Below are 25,070 nucleotides of genomic sequence, written 5' to 3'. Positions count from 1 at the left end.
GAAGTAACTTCGCCGAGAGTGTGGAGCCCGTTTTAAATGACTCCACTTTTCAAGAAACAACAAACTGATTTTTTGAAACATTTGAGTGTAAGCCGATATCTAAACTGTGGGAATTTTACCAATTAAAGATAACACTACTTAATAGGAACAGAGGCAATAAGTACCTATACAAACCTCTTGCTTAAACGGGCTCCACACTCTCGGCGAAGTTACTTCGCCAAAGTTGACCGAAGTCCGAAGTACCCTCTTTACACACTCGTTCGAAGTGCGATACCGACAAAGATCTCTTTGACCAGACCGACAGAGAATGGAAGTAGAACGAAGTGAGGCGAAGTTACACAAGGTGGCCGTCTACACTCTCGTACTTGTTGAACCTCGATCGACTTCGACGAGAGTGAAGTGCGGGCTTTATGTACTACTGTTGTAAATGAAAGTTCTAAAACTGCTTCTCCTTTAGCTGAAAAACAATACGGACAATCTTTTCATATTATGACTGTTGATTTTGAAAACAAAGAAAACCAAAAAAGTCCAACTATCGACGAAACCACAGGTACTGAAGATGAAATAGGACTAACGTTTACCAATAATGACGTTAAAATCAGTAGGGAGTGTGAAAAGGGCAGTAGCAGCTCCTCGTCTTCCATATCAACCAGTTCTTCTAGTATTTCAGTCTTTGATAACCTCTCGGGCGACCCAAATTATTCTTCCAGTAGCTGTTCGTCATCCTCTGATGATTCTTCTGATAAGGAGCCTCCTTCAAGTGTGAACTCTAATAATGGGAACCAAAATTCAAGCAACAAAAGACGCTCTGTTAAAAACCCATGTCCTTCACCAGAAAATGTAAAAAAAAAACGAAAGAGAAAGATATCTCAGGTTGCTAAGATGATGAGGAATAGTGGCCAAAGTTATACTTCGATAAAAATCGGGAAAAAAGATGTAATCTAATCCTAGTCACCTACTATATAAAAGTCATACAAAGAACAGGAATTTAACACCATAAACGTTCTTCAAAGCAAACTTCCATCAGCACGTGACGTTACTCTAAAACAAGCTTACAAGAAGAAAGTGGGAATAAGTGAAAAAAAGAAAGCTGGCCTGCTCTCTCTTTTTGAAAAGAAAAAAAAATGTAGCGGTTGTAACTTGTAGAACCTTTTTTTTTAGGCGGGCCCAAATTTTTAATTTTTTTATATTGTTATTGTACTATAACTGCGATTTTTTTCATTCATTGTTATTTAAACTCTAATAAAACATTTAAACTGTTTCGTTTTATTGTCCCTAATAACCTTATAATTGTGAAATAGTACAAAATTTTTATAGAGAAAAGTATTATAACTCAAAATGGGGATGAAAAATATGAGTTGGGGGTGGTGTATGAATTGGATGTAACACCCATATTGTCAGTTAATACTGTATGTTTTAATTATTCTGATGAAAAGCATATTTAATATTGTATTGCTTAAGTAATCCAATCTTGTAACCCATCTCAATCTTTAATTGTCTTTTCTGTAAACTTGATGTTTTTGAAATATCATACTATTCTTCCCAATCAACGAAATATACCTTTTATGAACATTTTTCATCAAATTTGTTTAGTTTTAATTATTTTTTTGCCAGTTTGTTAACAATAAGCCTCACTTACACAACTGTACGCTTGTTACTTCTCATAAATAAAGCTCAAAAACCAAAGCGTTACTTTTAATTCAATATTGATTATTGAACTTACAAGATATCTGAATACTGTATCTACAAGATCTGTATGTACAAGATACAGTACCAATGGTTTACAACCGCAACAGAAGTTTACAACTAAATATGTCAACAAAACATCACAATTTCAATGTGACCTAAATTTTTTGCCCGTCTGCGTATATACATTCTAATTTCACGTTAAAGGTACAATTCAGACATCGACGGCAGTTTCAGTTGTCGCCAGGACGACGTCGGAATCGTATCTTTGGGTACGATTCCGACAACGACTGCAGACGGCAGTTACAGTTGTAACCGTGACATACGTCATTACTTTGCACTATTAATTTTTATAAATATTAGCAACAGACGTTCTGCCGGACAGCAGTTGCAGTCAGATGTCGGAATCAATCTCATATAAACTAAAGGCACAATTCCGACATCGATGGCAGTTGCAGTTGTCGCCAGAACGACGTCATTACTTTGGCACTATTAATTTGTATATTTCTTAGCAACTTACGTTATGCCGAACACCAGTTGCTAATAATTGAGAGGACCAGATGCTAAGGAGTACAAGTGACAAAATATTGAAAATGAGTTAAGCGCAAAAAATAAATAGGGGTAAAAATTTAGTGACAAAGAGATACAGTTAAATTAAACTACTAGTGGCGATATATCGCAAGTTCTAGTTTGACTACTTACAAAATATTCGAAAAGAGTTGGTGGCAAACCGGTGTAACTACATTTGTATCCCTTTGCCTGTAAGGTGTTGGATATTTTTTTTAGTGAATCATTTAGCATCTTTGTAAATCGTGTTCTTAAAAACTGTCCAAAATGAGTGAAATAATAACACAAAATATACCAAGTAAGTAATAACGTTCTGACTAATTTTTGAATGTACCTAGTTATTTTAAATCTGCTTTATTTAGTTTTAATTTGGTTTATTTGGTACTATATACACAAATTGAAACTGTAGACCATACATTTTTAATATCTGGTCATTCTTTCATGGAATGTGACCAAAACTTTGGAGCGATTGAAAAAGAAAAACATCCTTTGTTTTTGTCCCCAGTGATTGGATGGATGTTGTAGTTAAATCCAGTAAAAAGTTCTTGGTGAACAAAATGGATACAGTAGACTCGCGATTATGCGAGTCTCGGTCATCCGAGCCCCTCGGTTAACCGAGGCAAAAGTAATAACAGGTGAGTTACAATTTCCAACCTTGACGCAACAGCTCCGATTCAAAATCAAGAAGAGGAATAAAGCTTATGCAAAATCAAAGACTTTTTAAACAGTAATATTGACAAGGTAAATGTTTTTATCTTTTATATACAGTACTGTATTAATTTTGTCATTAAAATATCCACAGCTATGATTATTTACGTGTTTTTCTATCAATATAACCAATCTCAGTGTTAACCGAGTTTTTCCGTATCCGAGGTAGTCACGGTCCCAGTTACCTCGGATAATCGCGAGTCTACTGTATAACTGATTTTAAAAGTATAGCTCCCCTAACCGAGATAATGAACGACAAAGTAAAGGGCTTACGAGGAATGCAATGGTTCCATTTTGAAAAGCACGCACCTTGCATATTGTTTTATAACTGTCAGAAGATTTTCCCTTTGCCACTGTTGATTAAAAAAAAACAAAGGGTGGGACGACCTGCAGAAATTCCATCGGCCATCGAACTTTCGCCTGTCCGCCAAGGTCCCGTCAAAATAAAACTCCCAAAATACAAAAATTTGTTGCAACTTTTACCCTTCATACCTCCCGCTCACCACGATTTTTACCGTAATTTAAGCCACGATGAAGGTCGAAAACCTTTAATAAACCACAACAAGAAACAAACTCCCAAGAATTGGAAGAGAAAGAAAACACTGAACTGGACCTGGTCTCAGACTATGATGAATAAAAAATATCTTTTTTGTTTGAAGAATAAAATATTTGTTATTTATGTTTGTTCTTTAAGAATATAATGTTTTTTTGTTTGGAGAATACAATGTTTAACGCAATTTTTCTTTTATTTTACTTTAAAAAAATTGTAAAGTACTTAAGTGACAAAGAAAAACAAGTGCAAAATTTGCAGCAGAGGGGTACAAGTGCAAACGTTTTTTCAACATTTCAACTATTTTGAATGAAAATAAATACTAAGTTTAAAAAAGCTTTTACAATAATTATTAGATAAATAAAATGTATAAATTTAATTCGGCATAAGTCCATAAGTGATTACTTCGCTGTAGAATTTACTATATAAAATTAACTTTGACTTCGTTTTTGTCAGCTAAACCATTTTATCACTTGTACCCCTTAGCATCTGGGCCCCTCAATTATACAAATTAACAGTGCAAAGTAATGACGTCGTTATGGTGACAACTCATAACTGTAACTTGCAGTCAGTTGCTAAGAAATATACAAATTAATAGTGCAAAGTAATGCGTTCGTCCTGGCGACAACTGCAACTGCCGCCGATGTCGAAATCGCGCCTTTATAGTGCAAAGTAATGACGTCCGTCACGGCCACAACTGCAACTGACGTCTACAGTCGTTGTCGGAATCGTACCTTTACACGGAGGATACACTCACATTTAGATGCATTGTGAGTAGCTCATGGTCAATTGCCTTCAAATTATCATGATTTTTTGTAAGAATTTGACAATTCATGTTGAATAGTATTCAATTTATTACACAAATTATTCATTGTATGTTGAAACATCATCTTATTAAAAGATACATGTTTTAAATCCATATACTACACACAAAAACAAAACTTGATTTCCATCTATATTGTACTTATCAACTATACGTTACATGATTTACTTATGTATGATTACATAAAAATGTGAAAAAATACAGCTCACAGAAACAACAAGTTGCCTAAAGTTATTTATCATTTAGAAGCATCCCGATTTACCAACATGCATGTAACAATAAAGCCTTTCATCACCCTCCTGTAATTTTTTATAAAGAACAGAATTCTCTCAAAAACTGTTTTTTAACAGATTAATAGACGACCCAGTGTTAATATAGCACAGCCTAAACAATAAATTCATTTTACAAAAACAAGTTTTGCTACTCCAGGAGAAAACTGAAGAAATAGTAAGAAGAATATACTGTACATAGTAACTCATTAGTTGAAGAATTATGTGGTATATTCATTACTTAATTTTGTTCTTACATAATTTATTATATTCATAGTAAGTCACGTTTGCTTAAAGCTAAATATGTGAAACTTTTACATCAAAAGTATAACCCCATGAAGTAAAATATCTAACATTTATCGCAATATTATAGTCAATGATTTACTTAATACAACAATAAACAGGTAAATGTTTTTTATCCTTTTTATGAATACATTTAAGATAGCCAGAAGTTCCATTGCAAAATGAAACAAGTAGCAAAATATGAGTTAGTGAATGTTTCCTTTGCTCTTTTAACTTACACATTCGGAACCTGTTTAAATTTATGTAAAGTAACATCACATATTATAACCTATCTCTAAATTAAACACGATAATCTTTGTTTGAACTCCAACTATAACTTGTTTGTTGTTGTTTCTGTGAACCGCTAACTATATGCTAGTGTCGAGACCTATGGCTGTCTTCCCCTCTTCTATCTCTTTCTCTTTCGCGATCGCTCTCTCGTCGACCTTCTCTCTCTCGTTCCCGATACCTATCCTCATAATAGCGGGATGATTTCGGTACCTCGCTGCTAGGTTCGACAGGTTCCGGAGATTTGTTTCTTGATCTTGAGACTCTGGATCTGTAAGAGATAAGAAGTAATGATTGAGTGCAGAAGATTACGTTTTTCCTTTGGTTGGCACATGACACAGGCATAGAATAGAAAAGCTGCAATAGAAGTAGCAGCTTCAGCTCTATAATGTCCATAACCATTTCATTTTAAGTGAAATATTAACTAGAATTAAAAATATTCTTGGTAGGCCTTATCATCCCATAATTTTCTGATGGCAGATCATGTTAATACTGGTTATTCAGCAAGTAGGTCATCAAATGATGGAACGCTATATGAGGATTTTTTTTTCAATAACCACAAAGAAACTCAAGTTTTTCCAACAAAATTTGTAATTTCTCAAAATCTTCTCTTCGCTAAACAGGTATTTACTCGCAACTATACCCCAAATCTGCAACTATATACATTGTAAGCCTATGAATCTGAAAAGTCCTGGAAGTTAGCTGTTTAATGTGTGTAATGAACATTATAATGGCTATTTTTTTTCTTTTAATACCTGTTCATTTTGAAAAGCGTCATCTCTTTTTAAAAAATTGCGGTTTCTAGGTCTTTTAAAAGTTAAAAAACATTTTTAAATTATTTATCAGCTTGTATAGTGAATATTAAAACCAAAAAAATACATAAAACAATTATTTTCCTAATAGTCTTAAAGATAAAAAGTTCTTTACATCTCCTGTACAATTTAAAAAAGTGGAGGTGACCCCTTTTCAAAATGACTGATTGAATTATGATAGAAAATGATACAATTTTTCTTTAATTCTGGATCTTATTTCCCCCGTTTATCCGCCACTGTTCAGTAGTTTTCTAAAGATATGGCGGAACTACAGCTACGCTGATATTGGATAAGTATGAAGCATTCATGAAAACATGATAATTCTTATGTCGCTCTATCAGCACATTTTCTATCGCAATTCTTCAGTTTTCTGAGGACTTTTCCGAGATATTCTGAAGACTAACATACGCTGCATCTATTTTTTAATACGAATTCACATGCAACTCGCAAATATGCATGAAGAAAAAGGGTCCCTCTTCTTTCAATAATAAATATGTATTTTCGTTCACTTGACCGTGAATTAGTGCACTTAAGGTAAACCGGGCAAGGATTTTACAAAATATACCCGCTCTCAGCACAAACTCCGCCTTATACACATATGTCATCCAGAACTGTAAGTATCTGTACCCACTATCAACACATCTTACAAAATATACCCGACTGCAGCACATATAGTGCCATTTTAATCCACCGGGTTTTTGTATTTTCACTAAGTTTTTTATCCATTTATTACATTGCACACTATAATCTATCTCGGTATTATTTCGGTTTAGATTTGTTCGTACGCATACGTTAAAATTAGTATTATCAGAACTTGATTCAATCTCGAATACATCGTGCTTCATCGTGCAGTTTAAATATTTTCTTAAATATAATTCAGACATTTTTCATACCTACGTATTTAGATGAAACGATGACCACCAAACAAACTGACGACCACACTCAAGATTAAGGCATAATAGTTCGTTAAAAGGTTCAAATAGCATCATATGTGCTGGAATCGGGTATATTTTGTAAGATGTGTTGATAGCGGGTACGGATACTTAAAGTTCTGGATGACTAGTTTGACTAACATTTTTTTAAACATAGATCTTTAATATCATTTTATTGATTATTTAACATTTTTATGTTGACAAACATTTTTTTGATGGGATGAGTTGTAATGATATTTACATTTTTGTTAGTTTTTGATGTTTCGACTTCCAATCTGGAAATCATTCTCAAAAAGGGAAAAATTAAAAAATTTAACTGATGTTGGATTTCCATGTGAATAGAACCTTAGGTTAGTATCAAAATATAATTATCATTATTTGATATTCATGTTTTTTAATCGTCTTTCAGAAGACGATAATTAAAATACAGAAACGGGAAAAAGTCCAGGAATTGAGTTTTTGTAGAACTGTAATACCACGATATAGAATGCAAGCGTTTTGGATGTGATATTAGTATTACACTCTAGAAATCGTCGACTTTTTTTCGTCTCATCAATTCAATTTGATGTGAATTCTTAGAGGAATAACGTATTCAAAATTTCACAATATGTATAATTTTACCAAAACGTTGAAAATTCGGATGGCCCGGAAGACTTGCCCGGGACGCGACTTCGTAATTCGGGCCACGTCCCGGATTTTTCGGGCTAGTTGGTCACACTATGGATGACGTATGTGTAGAAGGCGGAGCTTGTGCTGACAGCGGGTATATTTTGTAAAATCGCAACCGGGTACCTGACCCAATAACTTCAGAAGGCTGTAGCTTCAGAATAATAGTTATTCAGACTTAGGTACCATGGACTTTTTAATATATGCACTGAGAACTATCATTGACCGAACTTTTTTCATAAGGAGTGATGTTGTGATGTAGTGATGTTGAAAATTAACTATTCGTTACAAAGTACTCGTTACCGAATACCGAAAGTAACGATTACTATACAGAGGCAAATCGTTATTTTGATTACTTCGTACCAATCGTATCACGAGTGAGTAACGACTATTGTATCTACTTTGACTACTCTGATTACTTCGTTACTTCGTACCAATCGTATCAGAGCGAGTAAAGACTATTGTATCTACAGTAGAGCGTCGATTATCCGAACTAATTGGGGGATAGGGGTGTTCGGAAAATCGATTTTTTCAGATAATCGAACTTTATTGATATAGCAATATTATTTATCCATATTTGAATGAAAGCCTTATTTACATATTTTTAGTGACAAATAGGATAGAAATTAAACAAAAAATGCTGTATTTGCAACGAAATAAAGATTTTTAAGCATTAAAAAATTTCATAGAAAGGGCAATAGCTTTCGTTTAGGCATTTTCAATCGAGTTTTTACACAAGTTGGGAGTTCGGATAAGCGGTCGTTCGGATAATCGACGTTATACTGTACTTTGATTACTTCGTACCAGTCGTATCAGAGCGAGTAACAACTATTGTATCTATAACCAGTACACTTGATTACTTTCTAGACTGACCGGAAAAATGTGTAAATGATAATGTTTCTACAGTATGATCAACAACTTTAATTTTGTATGTATTGCATTGGTTTTATTAGAATTAGACCAGGGCATTTAGGGGGCATACAAAATACCTACCTACTGAGAAATACGATTTTCGATATAATTACCAGTACTCAAATACAAAAGTAATCATAGTAATCAAAGTAACGAATACTGTAAATGATTACTTGTTATATCAGAATACCTATACAAAATACCTACCTAATGAGAAATAACATTTTCAATATCATGATTACCTCATATTATGATTACCGGTACTCAAATACAAAAGTAACAAAAGTAATCATAGTAATCAAAGTAACGAATACTGTAACTGTAAATGATTACTTTATACAAAAGTAACGATTTGTAACAAATACTCGAAAGTAACTATAATCAACATCACTATTGCGAGGTCCTTTGAAGTTCGATCAACAATGAACATTTTCCATAATTCTTCCATAAAATCTAGTTTAGTTTGATTAAAAATGTTGGGGACATCCCTACTTCTTACAATAGTTTAACACCTTAGCTACTGTGTGAGATGCTGGCATCTCACACAAAATATGATTGTAGTACCGTGTGACACGCCAGTTCCATGGCGTCTGTAGTACCAAATGGGTAAAAAATGTTTGGTACAAAATTATAAATTATTAGTTTAAATGGTCGGTAGCCAAGGTGTTATTGTTTGTCTCTTTTATTTAGTCAGATAAATCTTGTATTTTTATTTTATTATAGAAAATATACTTACACTTTAGATTTTTCTTTATCTCTGAAAAATAGAAGTTTTTATGTAGAACTCACACAAACGTTATTTTCAGAGGAAATGAAAAATCCAAAATATATAAATTTGTAGTTTAATTTATCAATTTTTTAAATAAAAATTTCCATAATTTTTCAGTAAAATCAAGGTTGATTAAAAATGTTGAAGACATCCCTACTTCATACAATATTTTAAGGATTTTTGCTCTCTTTTGGTCATATAAATCTGGTATTTTTATTTATAATATAAAAGTAGCTATGATATACTTACACTTTAGATTTTTCTTTATCTCTGAAAAATAAAAGTTTTTATGTAGAAATCATACATTATTTTCAGAGGAAATGAAAAATCCAAAATACATAAGGAATTAACCAAATACGTAATGGATTAATCATTAACACAAATTTCTTTAGGCAACTACATTACAAAATAAAGGTTACTGATAAAGAATAAGCAGACTAGAAAAAAATAAACAGTTACGTATACTAAACAGATACGAAACGAATACGTCCGATAACGAAGTGAAGGGTCAAAAATCGAGGCCCAGGTCCTGATAAAATGCAGGAAAAAATTCTCAAACTACTAGCAGAAACCTTCATGGAACCTATACAAAATCCATTCAACACCAGTTACCTACACGTTGACCGTTCTTCTAAAATGCTATTTCAGATCAGAAAAATGTCACATTTTTCGTGGAGGAGACAATAATGTCACCTATTCATCAAACTATGCGCAACAGTTCTTAAGAAAACACAAGATCACACAACTACAGTAACCAAATAGTAGCCTATGACTGTTTGCTTATCCAAAATAGCAAATGCAGCTTATTGACGATATAGGCGACGACTGTACCGAAGGCTATTAAAAAACTAATTTCAGAAACTCATCACAAGACCAGGGCATTTAGGAAAAAATAAAATAAATCTTTTAAATCCAGCACCACCTTCGACTTCAACTTTTTGCATTGTGTTCAGGATGATGCCAGGAAAAAAGTCATAGATCATAGGAAAATGGGTGGTTTTTAGGTGCATTTTAAAGTGCATAAAATGCACCCAAAAGTGCATAAACATGTCAAAATCACTATATTAAGAGCCAGATTTTGTTAATCAGGGATTTTTGGAATCGCTGAATACGAATACACTACCAGAACCGACCACCGAAGCACTTGGTGCCCAGGGTTACTGTTAATGTATGTCATCTGGAGTTTCGAGGGTTTCGGCACTAAATTGATCAAAACAGATTAGTTGGGAGTTGTTGGGATCTCTGAACAATAATACGCCATCTGAACCGACCTCCTTTTCACCAGGTGTCCAAAACCTTCGAAACTCCAAAAGATGATGTGCCCTAGCAGTATCCCTGAGCACCATATGGTCCAGAGGGTTGGTTCTGATGGAGTATTCGTGTTCAGTAATCCCAAAAACTTAAGAGTACCTAATCTGTTTAATGCCGAAACATCTCGAAAATCCAGATGACGTGGTTTAGCAGTGATCCTGGGCACAGGTCCTCCGGGATCAGTTCTGATGTCGTAGTCATGTTCAGCAATCCCAAAAACTTCCGAATAACAAAATCTGGCTCTTAATATGCGTATTTTGACATATTTATGCACTCTTGGTATGCACTTTAAAAATGCAATTATGCATTTTCACCTATTTTTGTATTGTAGACCTTTTTCCTGACATTACCCTGAACAGAATGCAAAAAGTTGGTAGTCTGTTTCCATAGAATCGATTTATTCCGGTGTTTTTAGTTCTAAATACCTTGGTCTACATGGAAGAGGTCTGTTTTTAATTCAAATGGAGATTCCTTTGAAATGATGTCACGAGGAGGGTAATGAAGAATAGAGCATTTCTAAGTTATACACGAAGTCAGATACTTTAGGACCAGTCCTAGGATAATCATGAAAAAAGGAAAGTGGCAAAAAAAGAGCTTCAGAAAACGTAAGTTATTTTTGTCTTACAACATCCGACCTAATAAGCAACAAAAAATATCGATACATTTTTGGCAAAGTAACGTAAGTGACATTTTTGAAAATCATGTTTTTCCATTAAACTAACGCTATTATTGTTCAGAAGGCACTGCCAAAGTGTAGTAAGCCTATACATATGTTATGTTTAAAGTAATTTTAGGCTTACTACACTTTGGCAGTACCTTCTAAACAATAATAGTGTTAGTTTAATGGAAAAACATGATTTTCGCCAAAAATGTCACTTACGTTACTTTGCCAAAAATGTATCGATATCTTCAGGAGCATGACATAAAAATTTTAGTGTATCCTCTGAGCAGTCTGAACAGGTGGATTTGAACATGAATCCGAAGATTTAGTGGACATTATTACAGTATTGGTATTTTGTTATACAGTGCTAGCCAAAAACCCCCTCCCCATCGTATCTTTTGAACGGTTATACTTATAATAGTGACATTTGGAGGGAGGAAATAAACGGACGTAAGCTTCTCAAATACTCATAACAGGTGACGTAATAGTGACAGATGACGTTACAGAGCCACTTTGACCGATATTTTAAATGGGATCTTATGACTTTAAGTGATATCTCGTTTGAAAGTTATTGAAAATACCTATTCAATCATACTAATTTTGTTTGGGTTTAAGTTGATTTTGATGAATAAATTAAATAAATACCAAATTTGTAGTTTCGCATTTAATTAATAAAGATTCTATCGTCCGCCTATGGTTATTTGTCAAAAGAAAGTCCAACTTTTTTGAAAAATAATCATAGGCGGACGTTTGAATCTTTATTAATTAACTACGAAACTACAATAATTCTAGTATTTATTTTATTTATTCATCAAAATCAACTTAAACTCAAACAAAATTAGTATGACTGAATAGATAATACATACCTTTCAAAACGAGATATCACTTGCTAAAGTCCCATTTAAAATTATGGGCCAAAGAAGCTCTGTAACGTCATCTGTCACTATTAGGTCACCTATGACTATTTGAGAAGCTTAAAAGTTTATAGACTGGGAGGTAGTGTCAAATTTTTACGGTGACTTTAGCACGGATTCTATGAATTTATTTTGAGTACTTATTTGATAACACAAATGTCTGTCAGCTACACATGTCTGTCACAAAAGATAAAATATGAAAGTAAATGGAAAAACCCTACAACTTATATGTCAAATATTTATCTCCATGCCTAACATCCATAATGGCCCAGTGGTTAGAATACGTGGCTCCCGGCTTTCACCCAGGCGAGTCAGGTTCGATTCCCGGCGTCGGAAATCCTTTTTGTTTTTAAAATTAACATTTAGATTTGAAAAATAATTGTTTTTATAATACTACGTTTTTATTATTTATACGACACAATATAAAAAAGTATTATAAAAACAATTATTTTCAAATGAAAACGTCAAATTTAAAAATAAAAAGGATTTCCGACGCCGGGAATCGAATCCGACTCGCCTGGGTGAAAGCCAGGAGCCAGGTATTCTAACCACTAGGCCATTATGGATGTAAGGCACGGAGATAAATATTTGACATATCGCCGCCGCCTACGAAAAGTATAACCCCGAAAAACGCCGTTAAGAGTAGAACTTTCAATGAACGCAGAGAAAAATATTATTTTCGATTATATGATTGTGAAAATTATAATCCCTAATAAAGTGTTAGCGAAAAATTTTATTTTTTGAAGAGTATCGACAAAAAACATCATTTCTGTTTGTGGGTCCAGGAAACTTATAATTAGTAAAAAGGTCTCAGAAATAATTGTTTTCGTCGGCACAAACAGAAAGGGAAATAATTGTTTTCGTCGGCATCTATTATGAACTAAATCTTTTCATTATAAATATTTTGGGAGTTATAAATAATCTTCGTGGACACGCATATAAAAAAATTTAATCGCCAATACTTATCAAAGAGTTATTATTTTCACTGGAAATGTATTAGGAATCACATTAATCATAGGTAATACCAGCAATATAATTTGTAGGGTTTTTCCATCTACTTTCAAATTTTATCTTTCCTTGGTTAAAAGCCCCGGTTTTGAGCCAGCTGACACACAATTTGTTAATAAACTTTGGAAGACCTAACTAAATAAAAAAAAACAGCCATGCTAAAACGCTCCGGTCAAACTTGACGCTACCTCCCGGACTATTATTTCCTCCTCCCTCCACATTTCCATATTATAAGCATAACCGTTCAAAAGATAAAGGCATATAAGCATAACCGGTGGATGCAACTTTTGGCTAGCACTGTATGGTGTATGCAAAGTAAAAAAAGTAAATTACTATCATTAAACTTTATATTAAATAAAAAAAATGTAATATTGATTTTTTTAACTAAAAACGACAATTTTTATCTCATACTAAAATTTTAAAAATAAATTAAAACTTACGTCTCTTCGGGTTCCCGGTCTCTATAATCTCGTTCTCTATCCCTTTCTGTTCTTTCTCTGCTTCTTGAACGATCTCGGTCTCTTTCTCTTTCGCTGTATCTATCATAATATCTGTCACGTTCACGATCACGATCTCTATCGCGTTCACGCTCCCTCTCTCTGCTTCTGTCTCTGTACCGTGACGAGGATCGTTCTCTTCTAGTTCTTCTATGTGATCTGTCCCTGGATCTTGACCGGTCTCTGCGGCTGGAGCTGTAGCTTTTGTCTTCGACACCACGCAAAGTATCTTGCAGCGAACTTATAAGGATCTTGCAACGATCGTCGTTAGCCACTTTGGATTGTTTGATGAGTGAAATAGCAGTAACCAAAGTCTCAATGGCGCTTGCAAATTCTCCAGCTGCGGCGTCGGATACGGCCCGCCCAATCGCCGAACTGGAAACTGTTCTATTCCGGGACATTATATCCTCAAATTCTTGCTCTGTTAACTGAGGAATCTCAGCGCGGTGGTCTGGAGGTGGGCCACCGTATGGCGGCTGTGGCATCGCTGCAGGTGGACCATATCCGTGAGGTGGTCCATGAGGCGGAACATTCGCTGGACCCAATGGTGGGCCGTGTGGAGGTCCAACGGGTCCGTGTGGTGGACCTTGCGGGGGTCCTTGAGGAGGCATGACTGCAATATTGATTTTGATAATCTTATTTTCTGTTCAACAGTTGAAAATATGTTTGATACGTTAAAGTCTTTTTATGAGCATGCTTCCATAAAATATATATGTAACAAATATATATTCCAAGAAAAAAGGTGGAGAAATATAAACTTCTTTATAATCATTAAACTGCGGTTTAATTAAAATCAACATCAATATACTTTTCATTAATTGCTCCAACTTTTTTTAAAATAAAAACTTAAAAGATAAGGAACAGTTGGTATTTTATTTTAGATATGTAATATTTTATTAAAAAACAAACAATTTTAAAAAAATAATGAAAACCTGAAATGTCGGAATAAGGTCATTCAATGAAAATAATACTCAGAACTGAAAAGTTTAGGAACACCTTCCTAAAAATTCTATGAACATTTTTAAAAGCTACAATCCTACAAAGGATAGTCTCCTTTGTGTAGTGTATGCCTTTTAGTACTTCTTGTAAAATATCAGAACCTTGTTTTCTCTGAATGAAATTAGAATTCTGTTCTGCAGACGAGTCAGTATTGAGAGTCTAAAATGAAGATAACCTTCAAAGCTTAGTTCAAAAATTTAACACAAGAGCAAAAGAACTGAACATGACGATTTCAATTCAGAAAACCAGAACAATAGTAATCAGCACAGAACCAATAAGAAATAAACAGAAGTTAGCATTGAACAAGGAAAGGAAATAAAGTATTCATGGAGTACACTGAAATTTTGGTTTATATTATTCTATTGACAAAAAATAAAATTGATTAATAGATATCTTTATCAATATATATAAGTTTTTAAATATTATTCATACATAAATCATTAACTTTTCTAAAATAGAATACCAATTGTATAAAACAATAAAACTACCAGCGAAGACATTCTAAATACAGGTTTCAATATGTTGTCAACAAATAACAGACTTTCGGATTGTACTTATATATAAAAACGTACCGTTTTTTATATTATTTTCAATGCAAATTGAAAATTAAAGAATAGTTTTGGTAAAAATCAGTACATTACGGTGTAATAAATAATTTTATATTCAATAAAACATCTAGTTATTACAAATATTAGTACAGTATACAAATTTTCGATGATAGATAATGGCAGAAAAGATTGATCACACATGCAAATATTGCAAAAAATTTAATTATGTTTGATTTTCAATTCATGTCTTAACGAATTTCATTTTATCATTGACATTGATATGTAGTGGAAAATAGAAAATAATTGTAGAATATACTATTTACGCTTGTAAATTGACATCGACATTGCCTTTGGCGCGATTCTGTCTTGAGTTTTCAACATGGCGACCGTGTACAAAAGAAAGTATGAACTAACCCTTTTGGCAATCTTCAGTTTTTATGGATGACAGTTTATTCTCCGAATTTCCTACATTCATTAAGTTTTTAGTGACATTCAAAAATAACATCGAAATTTTTTTATTGATTATACCGTATTATCGACACCGTAAGGTACAAGAGGACGGCTTAAGTAAGTAAAGTAAGTATTTTTTAATGATTTTAATTTCCAATCATGTGGTAAGATTTTTCATCACGTGTTTTAGGGCTTTTCATCGACTGTCATTTGTTTCGAGCTTCGGTCATTTGTCACATAATATTAATATATCTACGCCATACGTCTTTGGTTTGTATCATTGGTATATACCAATAACGTATGACGTAGATATATTAATATTATGTGACACATGACAGAAGCTCGAAACAAATGACTGTGAATGAAAAGCCCTAGTCTGTCCAATCAGATTATTATTATAGCGGGAATTTTCTACTTACATCATTATAGTGGGAATTATTTTTAAGTATTTTGTTTCTGTTTAATTACGAGTTTAACAGTTTTGACAACTGTCACATTTAAGAAAATTAATAATATAATAAACTTTAGTTCTGCATCTAGTGTCAAATTGTCACGAGGACAATACATATCGGCAACTTTAAGCGCTCTTAAAAACTGTATTTTATTTATTATATATCTTCGTCTGAATATTTGCAAACTGTGCTGTTCACTTTGACAAGTTGAAAAACATTAGATGTAATAAATGTCACTGAATGTTTATTTAGGTACAAAGACTTGAACTTTATCTGTAAGTATTAAAAAATAATCTTACGAATATCACATGATAGTAAGAATAAATAAGAAAATAATGCTCCAATATGTTTCTTAAACTTGCTTCCATTCGGCAATAGTCACTAAAGCCCTGTGGACTCTCATGTATATTGCCAGGCAACAAGTTTTCAAAAAATTATCGCATTATTTTCAATTTATTCTCATTCTCTTGTGATATTATTGGTGATAATAATAACTCATCAGAAAGTGTGATCAACTCGAGAAGCTTTTAGAAAGGGCAACTGTTCAATGTTCAAAGGCGACCGTGTAAAAAAAAGTATGAACTACCTTCAACTTGGTAAGATACACTTCAAGTGGAAAAAGTTTCAAGTCGATTTTGCTTTAAATTTTCCGTATTCTAATAGAACTCGTTTTCCACAGTGAAAGAATAACTCTTTTGTTCCTAGGAACATATTGAGTAACAAATACGAAAGCTTTGAAATGAGGCCTTCAGAGCAACAGTGGCCTAAGGCAAAAATTGAGTATTTTTAGATTAATATCATCAATAAAAGCCGAAACATTAATTTTTCTGATTAGCAGGGGCCTACACAACATACCTCTATATTTGGCCCCCAAAAACATAATGGAAATACGAACGAAAAGGTTGCATTTATCTCAAAACTTCATTTTTGGGCTTAGGCCACTGTTGCTCTGATAGCCTCAAATTATGTATGTATCACATATCATATTTCTACAAGCTTTGGAGTACCGTCTTTAGCGATAAGACATCTCAAAATTAAAACTGACAATACATAAAAATGATGACACATTTTTGAGATCTCTCAATAGTAAGTTCACTCCAGTGGTATGTATAGTTTTTTTTTATTTTTAGATTCCTCCCAAGATACTTGTACTATAGTCCGTCCCACCTTGACTTTACAGTATAAGAAACATAGGCAATGCAGTCCTTCTGAGTTTTTGGCTCGGAGATGCCGATTTTATCAAAAACGATTTGTAATCGAACATTAGATTAAATTAAAACTGTTTTAGACAATCTACAATTTTAGGATTCATATGCGGAATAACTATAATAGTATATCAAATAAACTTAAACGCATATGAATCCTAAAATTGTAGATTGCCTTTCTAAAACAGTTTTAATTTAATCTCTCTAATGATCGATTACAAACCCTTTTTGATAAAATCGGCAACTCCGCGCTAAAAACTCTCATAAGGATTGCATTGCCTATGTTCCTTATACTGTAAAGTCAAGGTGGGACAGACTATAGCTCCGATGAGAAATCTAATAACATTACATTCTTAACACATTGAACGCCACGTGAATCGTATTTAACTCACGCCTTGTTTGCCCCAGGCGCTCAGTGAGTTAAATATAATTCACGTTAACACTGACATTTTGAACGTGGAGCCTGAAGGCAAAGACAAAAAATTTTAATGTGGCGGTTAATGTGTTAAACTGTTTAAGGATAAAACAGTTTCTACATACATATTTGGAATAACTTTTATCCCTTAATTCTAAGAATGTTTTTATCCTGGTTTAAAATTACAAAATACATACTGAATTTATTTCATTAAATAAAAAACGTAAGAATTTAATTTAGGATTTAATAGTGATGCTTTTTACATAAATTGTTGAATATGCTATATTACTCAGGACTATTTTTGTCAGTGTTACTGCGACCACTGTTACATGTTACAATTTGAAGAGATAAAATGAAATTTGTTAAGCTATACAAAAATTAAATTCAAAAGTTAAGCAATTTATGTATCATTTAGTAGACTATCCGGATTATACAATAATCAGTACGCAGATGGTTAGTTATGACTGACAAATATTTTTCCGGTATTGGCAATCTAAATGTCTACAAATTTGCAGCAATATTTGCGGATACCGAACGTTTGAATACATAGTTATATCTTATAAGTTTCTATTAGCTTATTTTATTAGAGTAAATTTTAGCTCTTTTTAATACTGAACATTCTGTTCTTTTGTAATAAGTTCTCAATGTCCTTATATTCATGGTTCTTTCTCATATGATGCGTTGGCATCTGAGGTTGAAATATTACTTGATCATACAAAAATATTCGATTAAGTTCAAATGATGATTTGAAAATACAACAATATTCATTACTCAAGCTATACCCTAGTAGTAACTGTTCGTAAGATCTGGAAAAATTAATGGGAAAATATCAGATTGTCATACGGATTATAAATAATGAGTAGTAAAGATAAGGACAGAAGTAGACAATCAAGAGAAAATTTCTTCAGAATGAAGAAAACTTTACTTTCCTCCGAATCTAAACATGCGATTAAATATGTTCCTTTATGCTCTTCTTATTTTGGCATCATAACCCTGGATGGGTCTTTGCCTGTCTGCCTATGAAGATGGAATCATCGAAGAATGTGAGTCACCTTATGCATTCCCAGTGGTTTTAGTTCCAAAACCTGGTGGAAAAATGAGACTTTGTGTTGATTACAGGCGTTTGAACAATATTACTGTACCTATTCAATACCCATTACCTAGAATTGATGATTTACTTCATTCTACTGCCAAGGCTGTTTTCATTACCACGTTAGATTTAAGAAGTGGATATCACCAGAGACCAATGAAGAAAGAAGACAGAGATAAAACATCATTTATCACTCGTTTTGGTACATACGTATAGGTATAATGTTATGCCCTTTGGATTAAGGACAGCACCAGCTACATTTCAGCGTCTCATGGAACATTTCAAATCAGGCTTACCACATATCTCTATGCTTGCTTATTTGGATGACGTCATAATAATGTCTCCTACTTTTGAAAGGCATCTCAAGGATTTGGATGAGGTTCTTAGAAGACTAAAAATTTTTAAACTTCACGTTAATCGTGCCAAATGTGTTTTCAGCACCGATAAGGTAAAATATCTTGGACATATTGTTAATCAGGATGGTTTCACCCCCTGCCCAGACAAGATAGCTGCTATTAAGGACATGCGTGTTCCACAAAATGTAAAACAGGTCCTTAGCTTTCTACAGACCTGCTCTTGGTTCCGAAGATTTGTGCTAAATTTTGCAGAAATTTCCAGACCTTTAAGCCAACTTACTCGCAAGAGATCTACTTGGGAATGGGGTCCATCCCAAGAAAAGGCCTTCACCGAATTGAAACTATTGACTCACTCCCCATACTGTGTCAGGCTGACCCTACTAAACCATGTATCATTAGAACTGATGCTAGTTCATATGCCTTAGGAGCAGCTTTACTCCAGGGGGGAGGGCCCTAAAGAAAGACCAATAGAATATGCAAGTTGTTTGCTCACTGATGCACAGAAGAATTATCATACCACAGAACGTGAGGCTCTAGCAGTGGTATGGGCTTTTTCGAAATTTCGTGGATACATAGAGTCATCCCCTGTCATTGTTAAGAGTGATCACCAGCCTTTATGCTGGCTTATGTCATTACAGTCCCCATCAGGAAGACTTGCTAGATGGGCTTTGTCATTACAAGCATATTATTTAAAAATTGAATATGTACCAGGAAAACAAAATTCCTTAGCAGATACTTTATCTCGGCCTATTTGTCATGAAATTGACAAGGAGGATTCATGTAATATTTGTTTTGTAACTACATATTAACTTGCCTATAGCCGAAGCTAGATAAATTCGAGAAAAACAGTTATCTGACAGATGTGGCCTCTATCATCAAGTCTTTTGATACTCCCGAGAGTAGTTCTGTTGAAATAAAAAGATGGAGTTAGAGAGGATATGTTATGATGAATGGTATCCTATATCGTTATTCGCCTGACCATGATGGAGAAAAAGCTCAGCAAGTTGTGCCATCATGTTCCAACAAAGAAGTATTACAAGAAAATCACGATGCACCTCTCGCCGGCCATTACGGTGTAGAGCGCACCTTACAGAAACTTAAACCACGCTACTTTTGGATAGGTATGCGCAAAGATACAAAGCAACTGATCTCAAACCTGCTGGATTACTTCAAACCCCAATTCAAAGTCAGCGCTTTGAAACTATTGCTATTGACCTTTTTGGTCCATTTGGAACATTCTGTTCTTTTGTAATAAGTTCTCAATGTCCTTATATTCATGGTCCTTTCTCATATGATGCGTTGGCATCTTAGGTTGAAATATTACTTGATCATACAAAAATATTCGATTAAGTCCCAAATGATGATTTGAAAATACAACAATATTCATTACTCAAGCTATACCCTAGTAGTAACTGTTCGAAAGATCTGGAAAAATTAATGGGAAAATATCAGATTGTCGTACGGATTATAAATAATGAGTAGTAAAGATAAGGACAGAAGTAGACAATCATGAGAAAATTTCGTCAGAATGAAGGAAACTTTACTCTTCCCTGAATCTAAACATGCGATTAATTATGTTTCTTTATACTCTTCTTCTTTTGGCATCATAACCCTGGATGGGTCTTTGCCTGTCTGCCTATGTCCTTCCACTCAGATCTCTCTTGTGCCCTTCTTCTCCATTGTCTTATGTTCATGGTTTTCAGGTTATCTCCCACATCATCAAACCGTTTCGCTCTGGACTTCTTTAAGCCTCCATTGTAATATTTTCTTTGCTTTTGGATCGTTTGGTCTTTGCACATGTCCCAGCCATGACAGTCTTTGATTTTTCACAAATCTTACAATATCACAACCTTCACTTAATTCATTAACCTAACCTAATCGCTTCTCCTGATTCTCCATGCCGTCTTCCTCTTGCACAGGGCCATATACTTTCCAGTATTTTTCTCTCGAATGTCCTCATTTGGACTTCATCTTTTTCGTCATTACCCAGGTTTCACAACCATAGGTTACTACGGGTCTAATCAATGTGTATATAGTCATTTTGGTTCTTTTGTCTAATAATTTCGATGTCATTCATTCTTTATTAGCATAGTATGATGTATGATTCCTGCTGGAAATACGTGCATTTATTTCGCTACTTACAGAATTCTCCTAATTGTTTCTGTGCGCAGATACGTGAAGGCATCTTCAGGTCCACACGTTCAATAGTATAGTTGTCTATTCGTCTATTGTGAAATTATTTTCATTATCAGGTGTTCTTTTGACGGCCACGTACTTAGTTCTTACTTTGTTTATTTTAGGCCACATTTTTCGTGCTTCAAGATCAATTTCTTTGAATCCTTCCATTAGTTGTGGCTTGTTCCTACTAATGATAGCTACATCATCTTCATATATGCAGTAATTTGTACTGTTTTGGCGTTTATATGGCCGGTTACATTGGGTTTTGTAATGAATGTCTCAGGAACTAGGTTGAATAGCATGGTTGATAGAGCGTCTCCCTGTCTCACTCCCATGTTGATGTCAAACAGGGAGGTCAGTTCTCCATCCATGTCTAATAAATAATTCTTTATATAGTAATATTTAATTGATTAGTAAATAAAGTACACTTTATCACGACGTTAAAAAATGGAAAAGACAATTTGTTCAACAACCTTTTTTAAGTATGTGGACTCGCTACGACTTCTGAATGGTTTATCAAACAAATTTGGTTTGATTTAATCGATTTTATTTGGATTTTCATTGAAAAATGTTTGATTGGTTTCAGACTGCAACAGAATATTTAAGAGAGATATCTAAGATTAATCCTCTTTAAATTTCGTTACTATAACGCAAGGCTTACAACAAAAACTTGAATTATACACATAATTTATTTAAATCTAAAGTATTATAAAAATATTATGAAACTCAGATGTTACTAATGTGTCTGGTAGTAACTTGTATATTGACCTTTCAGTGAATATTATAAAACACATATCAAAATTCAGATCATATATTAAGTAGATTGAAACTTACAGTTCTTTGGAAAACTAAAAGAAAACCCTAACATTTGTGGGATTTATCTCTCACCTGTGAGATTGGTGTTAATCGCATTGTTTCATTGATTTACACTAAACTGGGCAATTTTTATTTATCTTTTCATGTATGTAATTATTCATCTATATACAATTTTTTAAGTAACATTCTCTAGTTTTATAAAGAAACTTGCTTAAAAAGCACATCTTAAAGAACAATAGTTTTTATTTTAGTATGTAGACTTCACTTTATGTGAGAATGTGAATACTTTAGAGAGCTATTAAAAGTGTAAGAAACATTCGCTGTCCAGATTTTAAATACCGGGTGTCCACTTATATTTTCCCCCATTTTAACTGCCTATAACTTCTAAACGGCTCAAGATAGAAATATGCGGTTTTCGCTGAAATGTCTTATTTTAGGTTTTGTCTGAATGGATTGAATTTTTTATATCGCTTTCAAATACGAAAGAAAATGGCGGATTTTTGAAAAAAAAAACGTTGACTTTTTTTTAATGGAACACCCAGTATATTTTGTTGTAAATTGAAAGATAGGTCATTCACCTATCCAGCGATATAAAGTTTTTCAAAATCGGTTGTCAAATGACAGTAATTAATTTTTAAAATGAGAGGTGCAACATGGATATCACATACCTAAATACCATAACTAAGCAAATTGATATTATGTGATTTCCACATTGCATCTCTCATTTTAAAAATTAATTACTCAATCATAAATTAATTACTCAATCATTTGACAACCGATTTTAAAAAAGTTTATATTGCTGGATAGGTAAATGACCGTTTTTTCAAGTTTTTAGGTAAATGACCATTTTTTATATCGCTTTTAAATAAAAAATGGCGGATTTTTGAAAAATAAAACGATTTGACTTTTTTTATTAAAACACCCAGTATATTGTTTTGTGACTTGAAAAAATGATCAATTACCTATCTAACGATATAAAAATTTTTAAAATCGGTTGTCAAATGACAGCAATTAATTTTTAAAATGAGAGATGCAATGTGGAAATCACATACATGTTATTTAGGTATGTGATATCCACGTTGCACCTCTCATTTAAAAAATTAATTACTCAGTGATTTGACAACCGATTTTGAAAAACTTTATATCGCTGGATAGGTGAATGACCTTTCTTTCAATTTGTAAAAAAATATACTGGGTGTTCCATTAAAAAAAGTCAACGTTTTTTTTTTCAAAAATCCGCCATTTTCTTTCGTATTTGAAAGCGATATAAACAATTCAATCCATTCAGACAAAACTTTTACTAAAATACAACATTTCAGCGAAAACCGCATATTTCTATCTTGAGCCGTTTAGAAGTTATAGGCAGTTAAAATGGGGGAAAACATAAGTGGACACCCGGTATAATGGGTGATTTATTTGTCTTGTTTATTTTGTCTTTTTGGGTCTTTTCATTCCAGTAGCGTCAAGCGGTTGAGGCTGGATTGTCTCAACATTCACATGACTGTGGAGTATCTGCTTACATAATTTCTTCTTGATTATTTCAACCAGAGTCTGCATGTCTAGATACTGATGGAGATCAGTGTTACGTAATACCAAGGAACATAAACAATATTCATTAACACTTTATTCTGAAATCTCTGAATAACAGATATGACCTCTGACTGACCCGTTTGGATCCAAAGCAGTTTGATTTATACTTGATGTCATACAAATATATTCACCAAGTGTGGTTGAAATAGGATGTACAGTTTTGAGCTAATTTTAACTTCATACTGATTCAACTTTAGAAAGAAAGTGAAAGAAGTGTGAAAGTCAAATGCTGTTAGTACAAGAGAGGCAGATACATCAATAATTGTGACATATGAATCTCTGGTTGATTACGAGAAAGCTTTCTATAATGTACCGGGTGTCCCAATAAGAATGGCTCTCGGCCATATCTCAGGAACCGTTTATCGTAGTTTTGGGAAAAAAAATTTTGCAACAAAAGTTGCCTCGAGAAAAGCTTGGAAATTATTTGCATATTTGTAAGTCCACCAATAGAGGGCGTAATTGAATATCAAAAATTTAAAAATCAAAATTTTACAAAATTTACATAATGAAAGGGCACTAAAAATCCGATCATCGTATTCTTCGCAAAATTCTGCGAATATTTGATTTTACAAGTGTAACTCTACCTTTGCAAATAAGAGGTGGGGGTGAGTGGGAACCTTGTTATGAAAAATGGCTGTAAGTCCGGTTCTGCTTAATCAATTTTTGCAAACTTGGTCTCGTTGAAAACAAATCTTTTTCGTTAATGTAAGAGTTATAATTACGAAACAGCCTAGTAAGTAATATGCCAGCTAGGGGGCGCTATTTTATGTTTTTCAGAAATCTAGTTTTCTTTGGAAAATATTAAATACAAGTATGCACTTTTAACCCTGTATTACAAAATTAGACCAAATTATCAACAGAATATCGAAAACCGCATGTCGATACCTTTTTTCTATCTCGAGATATCTTAAGAAACGTATAAATTGTAAACAAACTGATAATGTCACCGGTAAACGAAGTTAAGGAAATCAAAGTGAAAACAGGTAGTGTGCTATGGAAACAAATTAGAGCGGGACACTTGCGGAGTGCCGACAGAAGTGAATATTTCTCATAGATTCAATTATATTCGGTTCGATTCAATTCGATTCCATTTAATTGGATTTAATTTTATTTATTATAATTATGCTTATAATTTAATATATTTAAAATATACCCAATTTAATACATAATATCAAACGTAGGAAAGAGTTTGAAAATCTTACAATCGCCGAAATTTTTAAACTTTTTGCTACGTTTGACAAACTGTACTAGTGATTTTACCCATTAATTTTATAATTAACAAACTTTCAAAAGAAGTTTTACTTCAAATTTGATAG

At 33.3% G+C, this 25,070-nt stretch overlaps 2 protein-coding genes across 6 annotated transcripts in view; one reads left to right on the top strand and one right to left on the bottom strand.

Annotated features, from left to right (window-relative positions):
• Nucleotides 1-489: 489 nt before the first annotated feature.
• Nucleotides 490-945, top strand: LOC126885389 (uncharacterized). Its single transcript, XM_050651952.1, has one exon. It carries the CDS (start codon nucleotides 490-492, stop codon nucleotides 943-945), a length of 456 nt encoding a protein of 151 aa, XP_050507909.1.
• Nucleotides 946-4,453: 3,508 nt separating this feature from the next.
• The window catches only part of LOC114343564 (cleavage and polyadenylation specificity factor subunit 6), a 72,640-nt gene continuing 52,023 nt past the window's right edge, over nucleotides 4,454-25,070 (bottom strand). For 2 of the 5 annotated variants that reach the window (XM_028294405.2, XM_028294404.2), the window contains exons 5-8: nucleotides 13,599-14,268; nucleotides 9,514-9,534; nucleotides 9,232-9,252; nucleotides 4,454-5,444 (exon numbers count right to left, since the gene is read on the bottom strand). In XM_028294405.2, the coding sequence (XP_028150206.1) occupies nucleotides 5,261-5,444; nucleotides 9,232-9,252; nucleotides 9,514-9,534; nucleotides 13,599-14,268 (896 nt within the window). In that variant the 3' untranslated portion in view covers nucleotides 4,454-5,260. The remainder of the gene's footprint in view (nucleotides 5,445-9,231; nucleotides 9,253-9,513; nucleotides 9,535-13,598; nucleotides 14,269-25,070) is intronic. The other 3 variants (XM_028294406.2, XM_050650196.1, XM_028294407.2) reach the window with 3 other exon arrangements.

This window comes from Diabrotica virgifera, chromosome 5 (assembly GCF_917563875.1).
Source record: "Diabrotica virgifera virgifera chromosome 5, PGI_DIABVI_V3a".
In the NCBI taxonomy this organism is placed as follows: Eukaryota; Metazoa; Arthropoda; class Insecta; order Coleoptera; family Chrysomelidae; genus Diabrotica; species Diabrotica virgifera.
The sequence above is the reverse complement of the archived record's forward strand: the minus strand, read 5'-3'. Positions and strand labels throughout refer to the sequence as shown.